The sequence below is a fragment of the Apostichopus japonicus genome, chromosome 21, assembly GCF_037975245.1.
Source record: "Apostichopus japonicus isolate 1M-3 chromosome 21, ASM3797524v1, whole genome shotgun sequence".
Lineage (NCBI taxonomy): Eukaryota > Metazoa > Echinodermata > Holothuroidea > Aspidochirotida > Stichopodidae > Apostichopus > Apostichopus japonicus.
This window is the reverse complement of record NC_092581.1, coordinates 15,821,972-15,839,930: the sequence shown is the minus strand read 5'-3', so window position 1 is coordinate 15,839,930 and position 17,959 is coordinate 15,821,972. Positions and strand designations below refer to the sequence as shown.

The 17,959-nt window shown below is 38.5% G+C and overlaps 2 protein-coding genes and 1 long non-coding RNA gene across 5 annotated transcripts in view; 2 read left to right on the top strand and 1 right to left on the bottom strand.

Annotated features, from left to right (window-relative positions):
- Window positions 1-131: 131 nt before the first annotated feature.
- On the bottom strand, window positions 132-11,954 carry LOC139963167 (lengsin-like). 3 transcript variants are annotated; one of them, XM_071963715.1, is made up of 2 exons: window positions 11,702-11,954; window positions 132-4,135 (listed from the first exon to the last, which is right to left on the bottom strand). In XM_071963715.1, the coding sequence occupies exons 1-2, from the start codon at window positions 11,714-11,716 to the stop codon at window positions 2,765-2,767; spliced, it is 1,386 nt and encodes a 461-aa protein (XP_071819816.1). In that variant the 5' UTR covers window positions 11,717-11,954; the 3' UTR covers window positions 132-2,764. The 3 variants fall into 3 exon arrangements, with proteins under 3 accessions (XP_071819816.1, XP_071819817.1, XP_071819818.1); XM_071963716.1 differs by lacking the exon at window positions 11,702-11,954 and adding an exon at window positions 10,741-10,999; XM_071963717.1 differs by lacking the exon at window positions 11,702-11,954 and adding an exon at window positions 7,714-8,535.
- A 170-nt stretch (window positions 11,955-12,124) lies between these two features.
- LOC139963170 (uncharacterized) lies at window positions 12,125-16,187 on the top strand. The gene is made up of 3 exons (XR_011791513.1): window positions 12,125-12,260; window positions 13,181-13,314; window positions 14,828-16,187. It is a non-coding gene; the product is annotated as an uncharacterized lncRNA (long non-coding RNA).
- A 926-nt stretch (window positions 16,188-17,113) lies between these two features.
- LOC139963165 (protein DOP1A-like) overlaps window positions 17,114-17,959 on the top strand; it is a 65,222-nt gene continuing 64,376 nt past the window's right edge. Inside the window, exon 1 of the mRNA XM_071963714.1 lies at window positions 17,114-17,438. The gene's annotated coding sequence lies outside the window, so the exon portion shown is untranslated. The remainder of the gene's footprint in view (window positions 17,439-17,959) is intronic.

Below are 17,959 nucleotides of genomic sequence, written 5' to 3'. Positions count from 1 at the left end.
TCAGGACCCCAAAAAGGAAAAACGCATAATGCTTTTTTTCGCAGAAAGAAAATATTGCGCAGAAAAGCGACGTGATGACATTCGGCTGGAGCTAATTTCACTTTAGTCACGCGGGTGTGTTCACGCACACACACGCACACACCAACACACACACGCCATCACCAAGGCATAGATTCCTTTTTATGGTAATCACTAAAAACTGTAGCATGGATATGTTGCAGTCACGCAAAGCTGAGTGAATCAGTATTTAAATTTGTAAACAAATACTACCAAATTAAACGCAATTTGATTTACTCCGTTTTTCTTGACTGGAAATATATTTTATAATACTTTATGCTCCATGTTTCGCTCCAAATGTGAAAATGTATTTCCTTTTATTCTCTTTATTCAAACATGAAGATCACCCCTCCCCTCCCCCACACTCACACCTCCGCTACACCCGTACCATAACAACCTGTTCATGTTTACATACCCTGTTGTACCTTCAGTTAACCAGTAATATTTTACTGGACACAATCTCCAACCCCTCCTCGCCCCCCCCCCCCGCCCACCTCAACTTTCAAAAAAATCTGCCCTTATGCCTTTTTACTTTCAATTGTATAGAAACTGGAAATTTAGTCCACCTCGGATGGTGACAATGCTATTTTCAGTGCTAACTTATTTTGCATCACCAAACAAAAGGTCTCTCATACGTACTTATGTATCTACAAATGCGTAGGACCCTGTAAGAACTCCCTTAGTTCGATAAAAAAAATGTAACGAATTGTTAATTGAATATCTTGTTGCTTAAGGCAGTCGCACACTACATCCACCCGACTGCGACCCGACGCAACTGCGACGAAAAATCAGTCGGATCGGTCTAGTTTGCGGAAATTGTTACTTACGACCCGACCACTATCCGACAGTCGGTCCTCTTCGTGACCAAATCGGGCATATCACACATGTTTGATATTTAGCGTGGCGTCGAGAGCTGTTGCATCGCAGTTGGGTCGGGTCGTGATGGTATGCGGCTGTCAACGACCCGACTCCGATTCATATGGAAAGCTAATGAAGAAGCGTTGTGAAATCAGGTGACGGTTAAAGTCGAAATCGCGTCCCCCATGTCGACTGATGAGCAGGATATTAAACTGTTGCGTCGGTCTAGTGAACGGTTAACTTACGACCGGAATGCGACCCGACTTAGTGACCACAGCTGTCTCCAACCCGTCTCCGACGAGTAGTTGGGGTGAGTTGCGGAGCGTGTCTGTCTTTACTCTGGATGTAGATGTTCCAAGGAGAAACTAGTTTTACCAGATAAACTCTTGCTCCGATATCGCAGTCGATAGTCTGTGGAGTCATCATAATAGACAGGGGACGTATAGGTGTTATTTGAAAATGTTTCACAAACTTGACAAAAATAAACTGTATAACTCTCCACGATACAAAATGTCTATTGGATACGGTTTTGACCTAAAAATGAAGAAAGTCAGCAGTTTTGCTCAAAACTGAATTTCAGCCACCGCCCCCCCCCCCCTCCCCTTAAGAATGGAAATTAAACACTTGAAATAACTAGGAAATATAAGAGAAGGGCAGTAAAAAAAATTGCTATTTCAATTATACAATACAGTGTAGCATATCTTAAACACAATGACTGGCGATATTTTTAAAGCACGGATTATGCACTGCATGCATGTGTCCAATCACTGATAGTTAACACAGATACTTATAATGATTCAATTTCGTGTAAAAACAACAGAAAGTTGCAATAACCAACTTGCAAGTTCCTGACAGGCTAAGCCCTTAGCTATCATGTGATGGTTTGTATATGCCAGTTGAAAACTTCTATCTACGCAATAGGTGGCCTTGAAAGTGACACATTTAATGATTAAGTCAATGGAACGACTATTGTTTTTACGATACTTAAATCACGGTCGTCCTTTGTTTTTAATACCTTTAATTAAGTAATATGCTAGATTGAAAACTGGTCACTTGTTTCACAAGTCGAACTTCCCTCGATGATTTCAACATTAACATAAAGCTTAGAATATACCTATAGTCGATAGTAATTAAAGGTGACATATAGTTTAGCTTAGTTTGGTAGAAAAAAAGGATCAGGAGGGACACTCAAGTCCCCAACAGGGACTCTATAGGAGAGGAAAAAAACTGAAGACACAAAAGCTCAGACCCAATTACAATGATTAAAGTGCTGTCCAAAGCATTCTTAAACCCATTCACACTACTTGCAAGTAGAACTTTCTCAAGCAAACCGTTCCACTCATTCACAACCCTATTAGAAAAAAAGTTACGTTGAATATTATTCCTACTTTGTAACTTCTGGAGTTTTAAGACAATGACCTCTGGTGCAGCTACTATTAGCAAACATGTAAAAGTCAGGATAAATTGTCAAAACCATACACAATCTTGAAATCCTGAAATCAAGTCACCACGTAACTTCCTATATATGCTTTCGCATTACACGAGATAACTTCTTTGATAAAACGAACCCGTGATAGTCCCCGGGAAAATTGACTGTCATCGAACAAGTTATCGATGAATCAGTCACTCAATCAATCGATATATTCATTATCTTCTGAAACATACCTTAACATAAAAGTGATGCACACTACATTAAGTGACTAAATCAATATAACATGTGTAAACAAATCTGTACAAAAGTATAAAAACAAAAATTTGCAATTTCAAGTTGCATTACAATACCCTTGGGTCTGGTTAAGATGTCAGCCTCTTCTCGGCATATATAGAATACAATTGATCCAAAAACCGATCAAAGTATCTTAAAAAAGAAGTCCATTTCCCAATCCTTGGATTTTCCTTTCCCTTTTGCCTCTAATTCTCGTTTCATTTCATGCTGCTTTAATGCGACAAACGTCTTGATGAAATCGGCGCCAAAAGTCTCGAACATCAGATCGTCGGCAACAAAATTTTGAATCGCTTCTGGCAAAGTGGTCGGTAATTTCTTCACGTTGTTAGGGACAAGTTTTGGGTTATACGCAGAATTTGCCATCGGTTCGGGCAACTTCAACTTTCGTTCAATCCCATCGATACCAGCAGCCACCGTTGCGGCAAGCAGAAGGTACGGATTACTTGCGCTGGCGCCCATACGGTTCTCGATGTAAGTACCGCCGGACCCATCTACTTTAAGTCGTATCGCCGCGGTACGGTTATCGACACCCCACGTCGCATTGACCGGTGCGAACGTCTCCGGTTGGAACCGTTTCAAGCAGTTGATCGTCGGTGCGCAGAGAAGAGCTATAGAGGGCGCATGCTCTAGTAACCCCGCGATCCAATATTGGCCCACCTCTGACAGTTGCCACTTTGACTCTTCGTCGTATAATTGAGTCTGCCGACCCTCGAGATCCCACAGGGAATGGCAGAAATGGCAGGACGACCCCACTACACCTTCGAAGGGCTTGGACATGAAACTGGCAGTGTAGCCCTGGCTCTGACAGATCTCCTTGACCGATGTCCTGAATGTATGAGCGTTGTCGGCGGCTTTCAGCCCGAACGAAGGTCGAAAGGTGACCTCGAGTTGACCGGCCCCATCCTCGGAATGGAACGTCTCGATGTCGATACCGACGCGTGTGAGCTCCCTCATCAGTTTGTAAACGAGGGTACTGTGTTCCGATGACGTTATGGTCAGGCTCTCCCCACCGAAATCAGACAGCATTTTGCCGCTTTTTTCTCTCACGTAGAACTCATACTCATGCGCAGAAAACAACGAGAGGCCCATACGTTCAAGTTTATCGAGTTGCGTTCTGGCAATATGACGGGGATCTTGGACGACTGGTGCCCCTTGAAATGTACTGTCTACTAGAACACGAGCTGTATTTTCCAGCCAGGGAATGACACGAAATGTGTCAAGGTCGGGATGTATCGTCATGTCGCAGTAGCCGACTTCTTCTAAGAGCCCCGTACCGGGTATCAAGCTGCACACAGGATCCCAAGCAAATGCCCCCAGAGAGAAAGCCGTCCCGGCAGTTATCGTCCTGGGGAAGTGTCGTGCGGGAACGATCTTCGATCTGCTTATGCCGTACATATCACACAGTTCGATCCTCACAAATTCTATATTGCTCGTTTCAATCAACGCGATCACTTTCTTTATATCCATGTCAATTTCCACAAGGTCGTTCTCAATCTGAAAAGGCAAAAGAACAAAACCAAACGGAGTCACGTTTGATGGCCAGTGACAACCAGGTTGTGGTCTACTTGTGGGGTCCCGAATGTGGTACCCATGTACGTGCCCACCTCAGCCCCATATGATGTTGGTCAACGTAGTTGGTAAAGAGTGGTAAAGCAGCGGACAATGGAGTGAAAATCCATTCTAATTGGTTTATTTTTTGGGGGGGGGGGCGATCAGTTAAGTTATTCCTAGAATTATAATTGTGTCACATGATGAAATCCCGCGCCCCTGACAATCCATGGCAAATTTGTTATGCAATGTAAATAATACAGCTACATTAAAAAGAACACGTCTCATCATTTCCTATGGAAATATTTGTTGTGATACAGAAGCGCTGATATAGTATCCTGTGTTTTCCAAAGAAAAAAGGTCGCAACTATAGTTTCAAATTGCAGCCTAGCAAAGAATTAGATCTGAACATAGGATCTGACGTCATCATCAAGGTTGTGATATTGGCACACTCCATGTAGATGTGAATATCAGAAAAGTCAAAGTAGATATAGATAGATGACCCTCCTCTCGTCCCCCAGCCCACCCCCACCCCCCCCCCCGCCCACCCTTTTATTGCTAGGATCTTGGGCATATCAGCCACCAAAATGTTACATCTTGTCAAAAGTCAGTTTTATTCCAGTTAATTAACATAAATGTCCAATTAAATTTAGAATGAACACATTTAAATCAATTGTTCATTGTTGAAAATACATATTTTCTTTGCAAAGTCAGGGTTTAGCTTGTATAAACCAACATTCAAAATCAATCACTGATTGAACATATTTTGACACGCAACTCTGACGTCATAAACTGTGTCCATCAATCATTGGTTCAACAAACACACCTATGCGGTTCTGACGTCACATGTGACAGTGTTCAGCTCGAAGGCAGGGCAAATATTGATAAGCTGAAAGACCTACTAACATGCCTCATTTAAATTACGGTCTGAACTGACACACGTGGTCTCGTCTGTCTGTCTGTCTGTGCCTTTATTGTGGAGTTTGTTACTTACGGTGTTTAATTTCCTGTATACGACGCATTTTGATTCCCTTCGTTAATTACAATGTGTTGCCGTTGGCAAGTTAAAACCTTGAACACGTATATAGCTAAAGTTGATGATTAAAAAATAAACTCCCAGGCTTTTAATTATGTTGCCAAGTAAGGTCGTTTGAAGAAAAAAAAAGAAAGAAAAAAACGCCATATTATATGTATATACAAATAGTTGCATTTACGTGTGTACCACATGTTTCTACCAGAATATTTATGTTTATTTAATCCTTCCATTCTTTTGAAAGACTTTATTCACATGCAGGTAAATGTCTGTATGTCGCATATATGTACTGGTTGTGTATATAACGAGACATTTCACCCCTGCAAGCAACAACAACAGGGTGAGAGCACAGGATCGTATAGTCCGATGCAATGAGAACATATGCTTACCATACCACGTGAGGGGGAGGAAGGGGTGACCCTTGTGTATTTGTCATCTCAAATATGAAGTAGACTTTTAACGAGTCCGTATTTCGTAAGACTATACTCATGCTGTTGTACTAGATCTACATGTGACAAACAAACATAAGGACACGTCCCACCTAACCCCACCTAACCCCCCTCTCCCGCCCCCGCCAATACACACACAGAAAGTTTAAACATTCGTAAATATATATGTTCGTTGTGGAGAAATAATAAGCGAGGGCCGTTGTCGTTGCTGTGCAATTACGACGTCGCTATTGCGTATTGCAGTTTCTTATGATAATGCTGATATCAATATGCTAAACGTTTTTTGGCGTGCAAAAAAATTGCCCTTTTCTGAACAAATCTTACCAACTGTAAGAAAATGTGAGAATTTTACTTAATTTTCAAAACCAAAACTACATCAGAATGCATGACAGAATAAAGATGATTATTAACTACACAATCACATTATTGAGACGAATTTCGTTATATAGGCATGGTGGAGATGGGGTGGGGGTTGGGGGAGGGTTCGTCCACCATTAAATATCAATCAAGTCACCGGGCCCCCTCTTAGTGGCAATCTTGTTTCCTTCAGTATACTTAGAATATCAGAATACATTATTTATCTAATAATTATTTTATCCAATTTCTTCCTGAGACCCCTTATTGACGGTGGGGCTGTATCCCTCTGACCCCCCCCCCCCCCTACTAACTTCGTCCTAGCTCATTTTCGTACATCATTCTTGATATATGGTGTTCTCTGTTCACCATCATGCTTGGGGATAGACATATAGACATAAAATCCCATCGAAAGTCGAATTAAGTACGGGCAATGCATGGCTAAGTATACTGTACCATGTCATTTAATTTTAAAATTTTGATAGTCTTTGAGTTCCACATAATTCATATAAGCTGGTAGTGAGATACTATCTTTTTTTTCGATAAAAAAAAATATATACTGGTATAGTTATAAAACAAAATATAAAACATAAAATAAAATAGTGTAAATGATATATGGCTATAAATCCATTGACGAGAGTGCTACAAAATTACCTGAATCCATTCCTATATACATGGAAAGAACGCAATTTTGGGTTGTTGGAAATATTTAGGTAAACTATTGCTGAGAGTGCATTGAGTTCTAAAGGGTATACCTGCCTGCTTAAGTTAATTAGGCGATAAAGTATGTCATGTCTGCTGAAATAAGATTTCTCAATTTTTTTTGTTGTTGAAATTATACGGCTGTTTTAAATGGTTATCTTGTTGTTAGTTTGTAATCGGTTTCTCAAGGCTACATGAATTCTCCTCTTGTTTTAACGCGATAAACCGCATAGATTATTAAAGTGAAAATAATGTCCTAAAAATACTAATAATATTCGTTTATCCTTGCCCATAGATTTTGCTCGAATTCCTTCTTTGTATAATAAGAGTGAAATTAAATTTAGTTTGCTATAAAAGAGTAGATTAGCCACTCTATGCAATAAGAACGAAATTCACTCTTTTCAATACACCAATACCATGCATGACATGTTCTTCAAATCTGAACTTTAAGAATTGACTTTCCTCGTTTTGCAGACCAAGCACTATATTAACACTCTTAGCATGCGCTAACTGAAATTGATTCTTTTGCGATGAATAAGAATGAATTGTACTTCATTTCTATATAGGTTGAAACTGATTCTTGACAAGGGTCCCTCGATTGTTACCGTAAAACAGTATACATCACTCGACTGGGACTCTGATGTAGCATTAAAGAGTAATTAAAGAGTATATGAAACACCTGCAGCTATCCAAGTCGCAGAACACATTATGTACCGCCCTATAATAGAAAAGTATATGTAATAAAAAAAAATCAATTTCTTCACAAATTCCATGAATTAATACATATTTCAACCATTCATGATTTGAAAAAAAGTCAATATATACGGAACACCATTCCATTCATCGCTGGATATTTTGGCAAATCGACCTAGATCGATCAAAACTATATATTATTTTTTTTTTTTTTTTTTTTTTTTAAAAGCAAAGAATGTTCGACAACTTGAACGTAATATATAACCATATACGATGACACATCGAGTACTTACCAAACGTTGAAATTCTCTTCGTTTTATGTTGGTTACAGTGAAACAAACCCGTCGTTGATTAAATAAAAAATAAGCAATTAAAGCTCATTTCAAAGAAGAAAAAAAAACCTTCGCTGTCCTAAAAAGTGATTCCTTTCCGCAACAGATAGTATAACCTTTTTTCTTTCCGATTGACTATATGTTGTTCTGTATTTGACAATCGCGAGAAATTTGACAAATTGTAAAACGTCCTGCAAGGATTCTCTCGCTAATGAGCATCCTCAAGGGGAATACTAATTCCACAGCCGGCTTTCTTCGGTTTAATTCGTATATGCACGAGAAAATGAATCCCTGTTATCCCATGGATGCTTCAGGTTACAAGCTCCCCTGGAGTTTTCCAGGCCGAATTTTATGTAAGTGAAAACTCTATCTAATGAGCTACGTTGCATGGATGTTATATCAAGGCGTAGAGAAAACGTCATAGTTTGATCGCCCAAAGATATTACGAAACAAAATGAGAGAAAGACAAAAAAAAAAGAAGTAGAAATTTGATGTAAGTTAGGTAGCGGGTTTTTTTTTTTAGTATAACAACGATGCGTCGCCGCGCAGACCTTGTTCGCTGCGAGATGTAACGCCACCAATTCGAAAGTAGAGGCACCGTTTATTGATTCCGTGAGGGATAGATTGAGGCCATTGATGGAGAAAACATTGATTTATGCGCAAAGCCAGCTGCTTTGGTTAGAGGAAGGAAACTTTGGGAAAACTCTAGCACGAGATTACCGGGCGCATTTGCCTAACGGCTATCCAAGCATGAAATCCATCTGCTGATCAAAAATCGTTTGGGAAAAGGTAAAAAACATGGGAAGAAAAAGGGAGAGAAGGAATAAAAATGAAAAAAAGCCCCGATAGATTGCCTGAACCCGATCCCTTGTACACCCCTAGACAACATAGGCAGGCCTAGTAAACAAATATGAACTCATTTAGCCAACATACTGTAATACAATGAATGAACAGTTATAATGAAAAAACGGTATTTTGCTTTTTCTCAGACCAGCTGTCGTATTTCAAAGAAGGGTGTAATGTAAATCGTAAACATTTCTCAAAGAATACAAGGAAAGAACGTAATAGTTGGTCCACGTTTTGATTCAAAATTGAAAACGAACTTGATATCAAATTTTCATTTCAATTAGTAAAGGCACCTAATACGACACGAAAGGGCATGACCTTTTGTACGAAGGTCAATATTTAATTGTTCATTCATTCATACTTAGTAAAGATTCCTAAATCCTATTGGTCCATTCAGGTCAGCTGACCGTGGTTAATCCTGTGAGTAACGCACGGTAAAATTACGGGGCATCACTTTTATAAATCTTTGGTTATATGTAACCAAAAATGTTTTGTTTTATGATTTTTCCCCCACACAAATGGTTGTGTATGAATGACCGTTGATTAACCCCTTAATAACCTATAGGCAATTTGAACGTCGTATTATTCTGTATAGACTTGATGTCATTTACCGCCTACAAAATTGATTTTATTAACATGTATGTGGGTGCCTGTCTGTGTGAATGTATATGTGGAACTGATTCCTATTCGAAGCTGATGTATCAGTGCGCATGATCAACATTTTAACCAAATGTTCCGAATTTTACAACTTACAAGATTGCAAAATGTTCAAACTCTAACGTCCAATTTCTATAGATCTAATATAAATATATATATATATATATATATATATATATATATATATATATATATATATATATATATATATATAGAGAGAGAGTAGGTTGGCGTCTATCTTGGCGCAGAGTGCTCTATGTCCATTGGACAGAGCGTAATATATGTTGATACTAGATGAGACTAGTGGAACACTAGTAGTTGTTACTCGGAGTTTCACGCGTTATAGCGATCTTCAGACAAGTTGTCAGAGTTGTCTGAAGATCGCTATAACGCGTGAAACTCCGAGTAACAACTACTAGTGTTCCACTAGTCTCATCTAGTATCAACATATATTCAACAAGCGTATGTTCATAAACGAGTGTTTATTGAATTTGCTTCGATTCACTACATTTCGTCAAAAATTAATTTCATAACGCATACTAAAACAGCGGACAGCAGCATCGTAACGAGCCACTTCGGATTATGGACGAAATCATTGTTTGCCAACTCAAATCGGGGTGCTGTATACAGTAAGTGTATATTATAATGAGGGAGTTATTTTGGAAATTTACACACCAATATTCCTTACAAAACGCGCCTTTTTTCACTGACAATATCATGTCCATTTGTCGTCCCTTCCCCTCCCACTGTCCCCTTTTGGTGGATCTTGATAAATAAAACGTGTCTATCCGAGCAAAACGTTGTTCACAGTTTATATTACTAATCAATACCAACAAAAGGTTCATGTACTTTTCATTAACGATTAGTTCTAAATGACCTTTGACCCACACGTTATGTTTGTGAAAGGAATTATGGGGCGGCAGACTACAGAACATGAAACAACCAGGGATTCTGATACCGTCTTTTACCAGACGTAACTGCGTAAAAAGACACAGAAAGCTACATAAGAGAAAGATCGAAACGAATTATAACTGTGAACTTAAGCAAACCCCAATATTATGTGAACTGTGACTTATAGTATACTTCTATACGATTTTTACTAAAAAAAATTACGGGGCATTTTGTGGCATTTTGCAAAGAGCGAATGAAAACATTGCGTGAGACACATATAGTAACTATCGTTGTGTGATGAAAAATGCAGATTTTTGCGGACAAAAATGAAACGTGGGATGCGGAATTTGCTTGACATGTACAGTTGTTAAAGCTCCGTGTGTGAATATAGCCACAGTATCGATGAGTGACGTCAGCGATGACGGGCACGATTACGGTAATGATAATATCTGGGAAATTTTACTCCTTGTCAAAATAAATTCTTACATAATAGTTATTACAGACTGTGCATAAAACATTGCAAATGGACTTCACAATTTTACGTATAATAAAAATATAAAAAAATATTGAATGAAAATCTAAATTAGAAATTACCGTAGTCATACTGTATATTCGCTAAATCATGTCGTTGAGGTACGGCGGGTTGTGGCGAAGTTTACTCTGTAACGTGATCGAAATGCGCCTGAAATTTGCTTGGATGACCTCAAATAAGTAACAAACGTAAGCAATTCTCTGTTCTCATGCAAATATTAAAGCTACAATGAGAGAGATCTGCACAGAGTAATTTGCGGATATGGCCCTCTACCTCCGTCGTCAATGGGTGGAAAAACGTTTAGTTGGGACAAAAAGGTTCAGTTGGAAGAATCTTGTAAGAAAGTCCAGGGGATATGGGGATGCCCACAATCCTTTCAATCTCAGGTATCACTCATATCCTTACGCCTAAACTTAATAAAAGACCTACTTATGCCTCCGACTACACCATTTGATGTCTAAACTAACTTTTTCCTGGGGGACCTTCACCCCTCCACCCCCCCCCCCCACTACTCCCCTCTTAAATAGTATAGTATAACTGGATCTATCACTCGGTCCAAACCGTTTATCATAGGCCCATACTTCGAGGTAGTCTATAGCTTATGAGTCGGGAGTACTGATAGGCAGGCTTATTTAGCCCAGTTGTAAAGGTCAACACAGTCAGTTAGAAGTAACAATTCTATCAGTACATCGGGAGGCCTATTAACCAGAACAAATGGTCAAACTCTTAGTCTAAACACTACAGCCCCTTCAAGCCTCTACGACTATGTTTCGGAAACAAACCATACGCCTTTGAGTAACTAAATACCGTAGTGCTACACCAAAACAAACACGAATCCGCTGGATAACACCGAACAACGAAGTTTTGTCCGCTACGGATAGGGCCATATCTTGTCTCACATATTGAAATGCAGGTCAACCGGTGGGTGCTTCCCATCCCCTCCGGGCTTCCCCGACCCTCCAACTGACAAAGTTACCAAAAGAAAGCAATACTTAGGGTATACAATTTTACAAATGGTCATACCTCTTGGGAATCCATACTGCACGTTAATAGTACGTGTGGACTGCTTTCGCGAAATACTCCCAAGCGCTGATAAGTGAAAGAATGTTCACGGTCTTACTGACAGGTGTATATATCTATTGACATAAATTGTAATCATTGCGTGATCATTGCTGTAGGTGTTAGGTACTGTCAAGAAATACATGCACTTATTCATGCTCTCCCTGTTCTAACTGCAGTGTGCACTAGGCTTCGTGCATGTCAATACGGAGCCAACAGAAGTTATTCGCATGTGATACGTATTGTAAGTTCTGTAATGTAACCTTGAAAATTATAGACAGGGTTGACACAGTCGTTTCAAAGTTCTCATTACATGTAACACTTCCATGTCAGGAAAGCTGAACCTTGAAGATCATTATCATCATCACTGTCTACGAATTTTACCAGAACTAAAAGTTGATTTTCAGTTTTCTAAATCCACTCTTCAAGGAGCTGCAATTCTGCATTATTCCCTCGAGTTCAACAGAGTTAAATTTGACAATGGAAGAAGCTACTCTGCGCTGATTACACAGTAAAATGCCAGGTGAGAGAACATACGTACTGCAGTGTGTTAGTAGAATCTGCAGTCAGTGGTGTTCCACTCGACTGATTTAGATAGCTGCTGAATTACCTACATGGATGGACCTGCGGCGAATGAAGGATTTTATCAAAGGAGGGGATGTGGCCCTCGGGTCGTTGAAGCCGAATTCCATATATGGGATATTCTAAGACATATTTAGGTCTATATTTACCTCTAAATGCACTGAAGATCGTGCAAATAATACTCTTGATTATTTTTTGTGGGGTTAAAGAGGTCCAGGAGTTCACCCGTAGCACACATAAGTGTAAATCTTACATGTTGAGTTTAGAAATTCCCCAGACTGAACCCTTTCCACCGATTGATGATGGAAAGCGTGCCCCCACCCCACACCCCCATACCCACAACACCCCACACCCTCCTGTGAAGATTATATATACTATTTCTTAACCTCCTTCTTTGAAATATACCTGCGAGGTTGTATTGGTCACTATTTCACTCCATCGATGCTCGCTGTCGGGTCAACCGTTAGATCCAAATACTGGATATATTACTTTATACTGGATACTATGGTATATATCCGGTCATATAGAGGAGTACAAAAATAGAAAGCTTGACAATTGGGCGGAACTGAACCTCGACTCTACTTAACCTTTGAATTGGCCCACGTAAGTTAGATGTAACAGGATATCAGAAAATGAAAGTGGGAATAAATGGGTAGAAATTGTATATTTGGTGAGTTCATGGATATTTTGTTTTAATGAGTTTTATATTTAAAACTCTCTTTAATGATACCTTGCAGACTTACATATATGTGTCTCCTGAGCAGAAAGGGAGTAGTTTCAGTTCTCGTTAGTTAATATATGTAGGCCTAATTGTAAACATCGCACTTATTCTTTTCTCCAAATCTCCTACAATGGTTACAGATACAGGACTTAAATGGCAATAACACAGAGAGCATGAAAATGGGCCAATATAGCGAGAGTTCACTTACAGATGATCATTGATTTCGCGTAGAGCTACATCACTATTTGGAATACCCTTTTGTTTCCATAAAAAGGTAAATAAATCTGTGATATGTTCCTGTATGTGCACATCCATGTATTTGTTTTTTTGGAGCGGTTACCAAAATAGCAAAATAAGTGTGTCCAACCATGGAGCTATATAGCTCCATGGTCCAACAGTAGCATGGCTTTGGTTGAGCTCATACAATGAACGCATTACTGATAGGACAGAATGCTTCTTCTCACTAACAGTGGTTGCGTTTGTGAGTGCACTGCATAATTAATCAATTAATGTAGGCTTCAAGATGAGAGTTCTGACAGTAAGTCACAGACACTACACAGCATGTATGGGTCACTGCCATTTGTATTTGTAAACTTGACAGTAAGATATACTTGAGTAAACATGTTAAACTATGGCTATAACATAAACGGGACCTTTAGTATAAGTGATGTTTCAAGTCTAATTAAAGCAGCATAGGAACACTATTGTTTTCTTTCTCTCTTTAGAGGTCAAATGTCATTTAATATCAACAGGTGTTTATAGATAACTCTATAAGGGCAGATAGGGTGGATTTCAAACTTTTTATCAATAATCAATGTACGTTTTTATCATCTTGATATTCATTCAAGTTAACACTAGATCTGGAAGAGACAGAGTTAATCACTTTCTCACCCAAAGACAGATCCGCTGGTCCTGCTATACATTTGTTCCTCTTAAGGTTGGCGATACTATGGTTGAACCGGCTGAAAGTTGTGTTAGAAAGTTATGAGTTATTTTTGACCATAACCTCAATATGTAAAACAGATAAATATTATCTAAAAGGCTGTTATCTCTCTATTTGGAACATTGGTCGCATACATCATTATATTACTGAAGACGCATGCGCATTGCTTGTCCACACACTTGTAACCTCCAATTAGATTACTGTAATTCCATTCTGCAGTCTGTGCCACCGTCGCTCATTGGTCGCCTCCAGCGCGTACAAAACACAGCTGCCCGCCTAATGTTTTTTTTTTTTTTTTGGTAAGGCGCGTTAGAGTGTGTCTTGACTGGTAAGAGCGTTAGACAAATTAGTTATTATCATTATTATAAAGTACAGAAATGACAGATGATATTTAAATCTCTCAAGTCCATCCCCTTCATTTCAGTGACTGTTATTAGGAAGTTTTGAAACCAAAGTTAAAATCTAATCTAACAATTCTGAACTTAAAATAAAATAATACTGTTAGCAAACTGCTTATCCACTAGAGAGCCTGTGTAGGAAAATGTGTAAAAGCATAGAAGTCTGTTTTTACCTCCATGGTAAAAGTAGGTTGGCCTGACGTTTCGATCCTAGCAGGATCTTCTTCAAAGGCTAAATGACAATTCTGAACTTGTGTCACTATATATAAAATGACTAGGAAAACAAAAAAGTTAAATGAAGGGAAACACAATGCATATATGTTCACTTCATTGTACCACTTTAAAGTCAAAATATCTGATAATGTTTTATACACAAATATATTTTAATTCTTTGTTGCATGTGTAATTTATGTCTACATCTTAATGTATTTAAATATTTTTAACAGGTTATTCCATACAGCTGAAGGGTCTACTAGAACGATCCTGAGATGGCCAGTCATTTGCTATGGTTGTTCAATGCATACTACTAACCAGGACTTTTAGTTTCAAATCTCTATTCAGTTAACGTATCATACATCTCATAGTTGAGTTTTATTGAAACAGGATATCTTTCGTTTCTTATCTAAGACATTTAAAAGCTCTTCAGAGACATTCTAGCCTGTTTTATACACGTCATGTTAATGAAACCCATCAAGGCTTTAGGTCGGGGCAATTGAAGCTTACAGGGAACAGCAACTTCTTTCTATGACAATACTGGTCATTGTGCAATGTAATCGTACTGTGACCATATCATTAAAGGGGCCAAACAATGAATCCAGCCAAGCAATTAATGTCAGACGCCCTCTATTTCCTCCAACTTCTGATTCTGTAAATACACCAGCTGATGATCATAAAGCCCAACAATTGAGTTTGCGAAGACACAGGCAACTACACCGTGTTAAAATAGCATCCCTTTATACGCAAACTGACAATTATCCCCATTTAGGCCAATAGCTTTGGTAATAAAATGGTAACAATTTCTTTTGCATACAATTACATCCAATACTATATCTAGATCAATCAATCGGTTTGTAGTTAAGTACAGCAGTGTGGTTAGAAACCTTAATTGTTTATGGGTGCAGTTATTGCGTGCTTCCAAAAGGAAGGAATTATACTCTGATCAATACTTTCATTAAATATTTCAGTAAAAATACTTGACAGTTCATTTGAACAATACTTAAAAACCCACCATGGGATTGTGTGATGGTCTGAGGATACTCCCTTTTTTTTAACCTTTCTGAAAAAAATCCTTTTACATCATGTTCAGTTATAGTTTGGGATACTTATCTTATATTCTCCGGTAGGGATGGCTCAATATCTTTGCTAACCATTTTATTAAAGCCTACAGGGTGTTCGATTAGTTCAGCATCGAACTCATATGTTATCTCAGGCTTTTCTTGAGTCTTAGAATTTCGGGTAGACTTCAGTAGTGTCCAGTGACGTTCCAGTCAAGTCAAGTCCCTCGAGGTTGCTGACTCAAGTCAAAGTTTCGGCCGGTTATATAATATATTCTTCGGGTATCAAATATGACACCAGCTCTAAAAGCAGATGGCCTTTAAAAACAGATCTTTCTGTAAAAGTGTGATAGCGCCATCTATTTTATTTCATCACTTCATCCAGAGCGATACATATGGATCTGACTTCATCTATACGGTGATCATTTGCAATCATCAATGTGATTCACAGTTTATTTTGTAAAAAATAATTATTAATTTTCCCAGGAAGAATTTCATTATTACATATTTAGGCCGTAAACACATCCTTAAAGCAGTGTGAATCGTGGAGATAAAAAGTATAAAACCTTGGTGAAATGTTTTATTTCTTTTAATGAAGTCTACCAATATACAACATTATGATAACAGGAAAGTAAACCTTATGGAACATGCACCATGATGACATCACAAACCACCTATTGTGATACATTTTCTAGAATGATTTATAGCGTTAAAACGTAGAATGGCAGCTCTCAACTATCAATGTTTTGTCTTTCGTATAAGTGTCACATTGCCTGCCATCAGAATATCCCTACCATTTATATAAGTTTGCTTATTACTTTGATATTTGGAAAAGGACTATATAAGAACTTCCCTCACATTCATACTTTCCCTCTCCTGACACAATCCACATTTCTGTCAACCGCCAGAATGCATCATCGGTTTAAGCCCCGTATTTTAGCATGCTAACAACTGCATCTCCAAGTTACATCCAGTCATTAAGAAGTTCTAAAGTAGACAATTATGATTCAGTGAGGAGAAATATTTGAGCTATGTGATATAGCAGTTCTTGTTGAAGTTGGGGCATAAGTGACCATATATTTATAACTTACTAGCATATTGGGCCCTACACTGATGACCTTTAACATAGACTAATTACTTCCCGACCACGTCGCTACCGCTTCCGACACTCGATCCCAGTCCTATTTCAATTTCTTTGATCCCAGTCCATTCGACGTTCCAATCACCCATTTTGTTGTGGTGTTTTCGTATCCTCGCCCAACATCATGCTTTCGTTATCGACATAAACACGTTTTGTGTATTTCTAATGCTGTTGTCTGATGCCTAACAAATGAAAGTGAAATGATGATCGAGAAAACAGACAAAAACTAACACATAAAAAACATAGACAAAAAAAGATCACACACGCAGACAAATAAAAATCATAAAGCATCATCTCGGTATATTTCACTTTGAGTCTCTGAGGATAAAATTCGCTTTTTCATACGGACGGCAATGAGCAAGGGGTATGCATTCCATTGTTCGGGGAAATCCCTCGCTCTATAGTCGTTATGTTGAAGATAAATACAGTTCTCTGCTGCTAACAACTAACTACAATACGTATGAAAAACATATGCGAATCTAACTTTGTATTGGATTCACCGAATACCGATAATATAAATTATAAAGTCCTCATAACGTGAAGAATTAACTTAGGCACGACAAAGCTGCCTTCTACATCGATAAACAGTTTAACTTGCATCGGACACCGTATTTCACACCGATCCGTATTGACTTGATAAAGGTAGGTTATTTATTTACTTTGTGCATTCAGGTGGAGTATTTGCACCAACGTTAGTAACAGTTACATTATACGGTTAGGCTCAGCACGGACTAGGCCTAGGATATTTACTAGTATGAATAGCACGTATAGCCCTAAGCCTTACAGTAGTTGTAACGTTAGGCATTAGACTACTGTAGTACGATGTTAGAGCTAGTACAAGTATTACTAATAGTAATACTAGGCTATACAATAGTAGGAATACATCTACTAACGTTAGGAGTAAGCTTGGGCTAATCGCGAATTAGTGTGAATAAACAAGCTTAATTTTATTAGCTTAGCCCACCTCAGAAATCATAATGATGGGCGATTCCGTGAAAACAGGGACATGACCCCAAATTTTCAAAATCATTTCTGCAGCCATTTTCGGCTTCTAATATACTATAAACACATTTAGGGTCTGGGTTATGTACTTTTTTTTTCCAACTATATCACTTTCTTCTACCAAAAAATGTGAATACCTGACTAATGTTGATTTTTGAGGG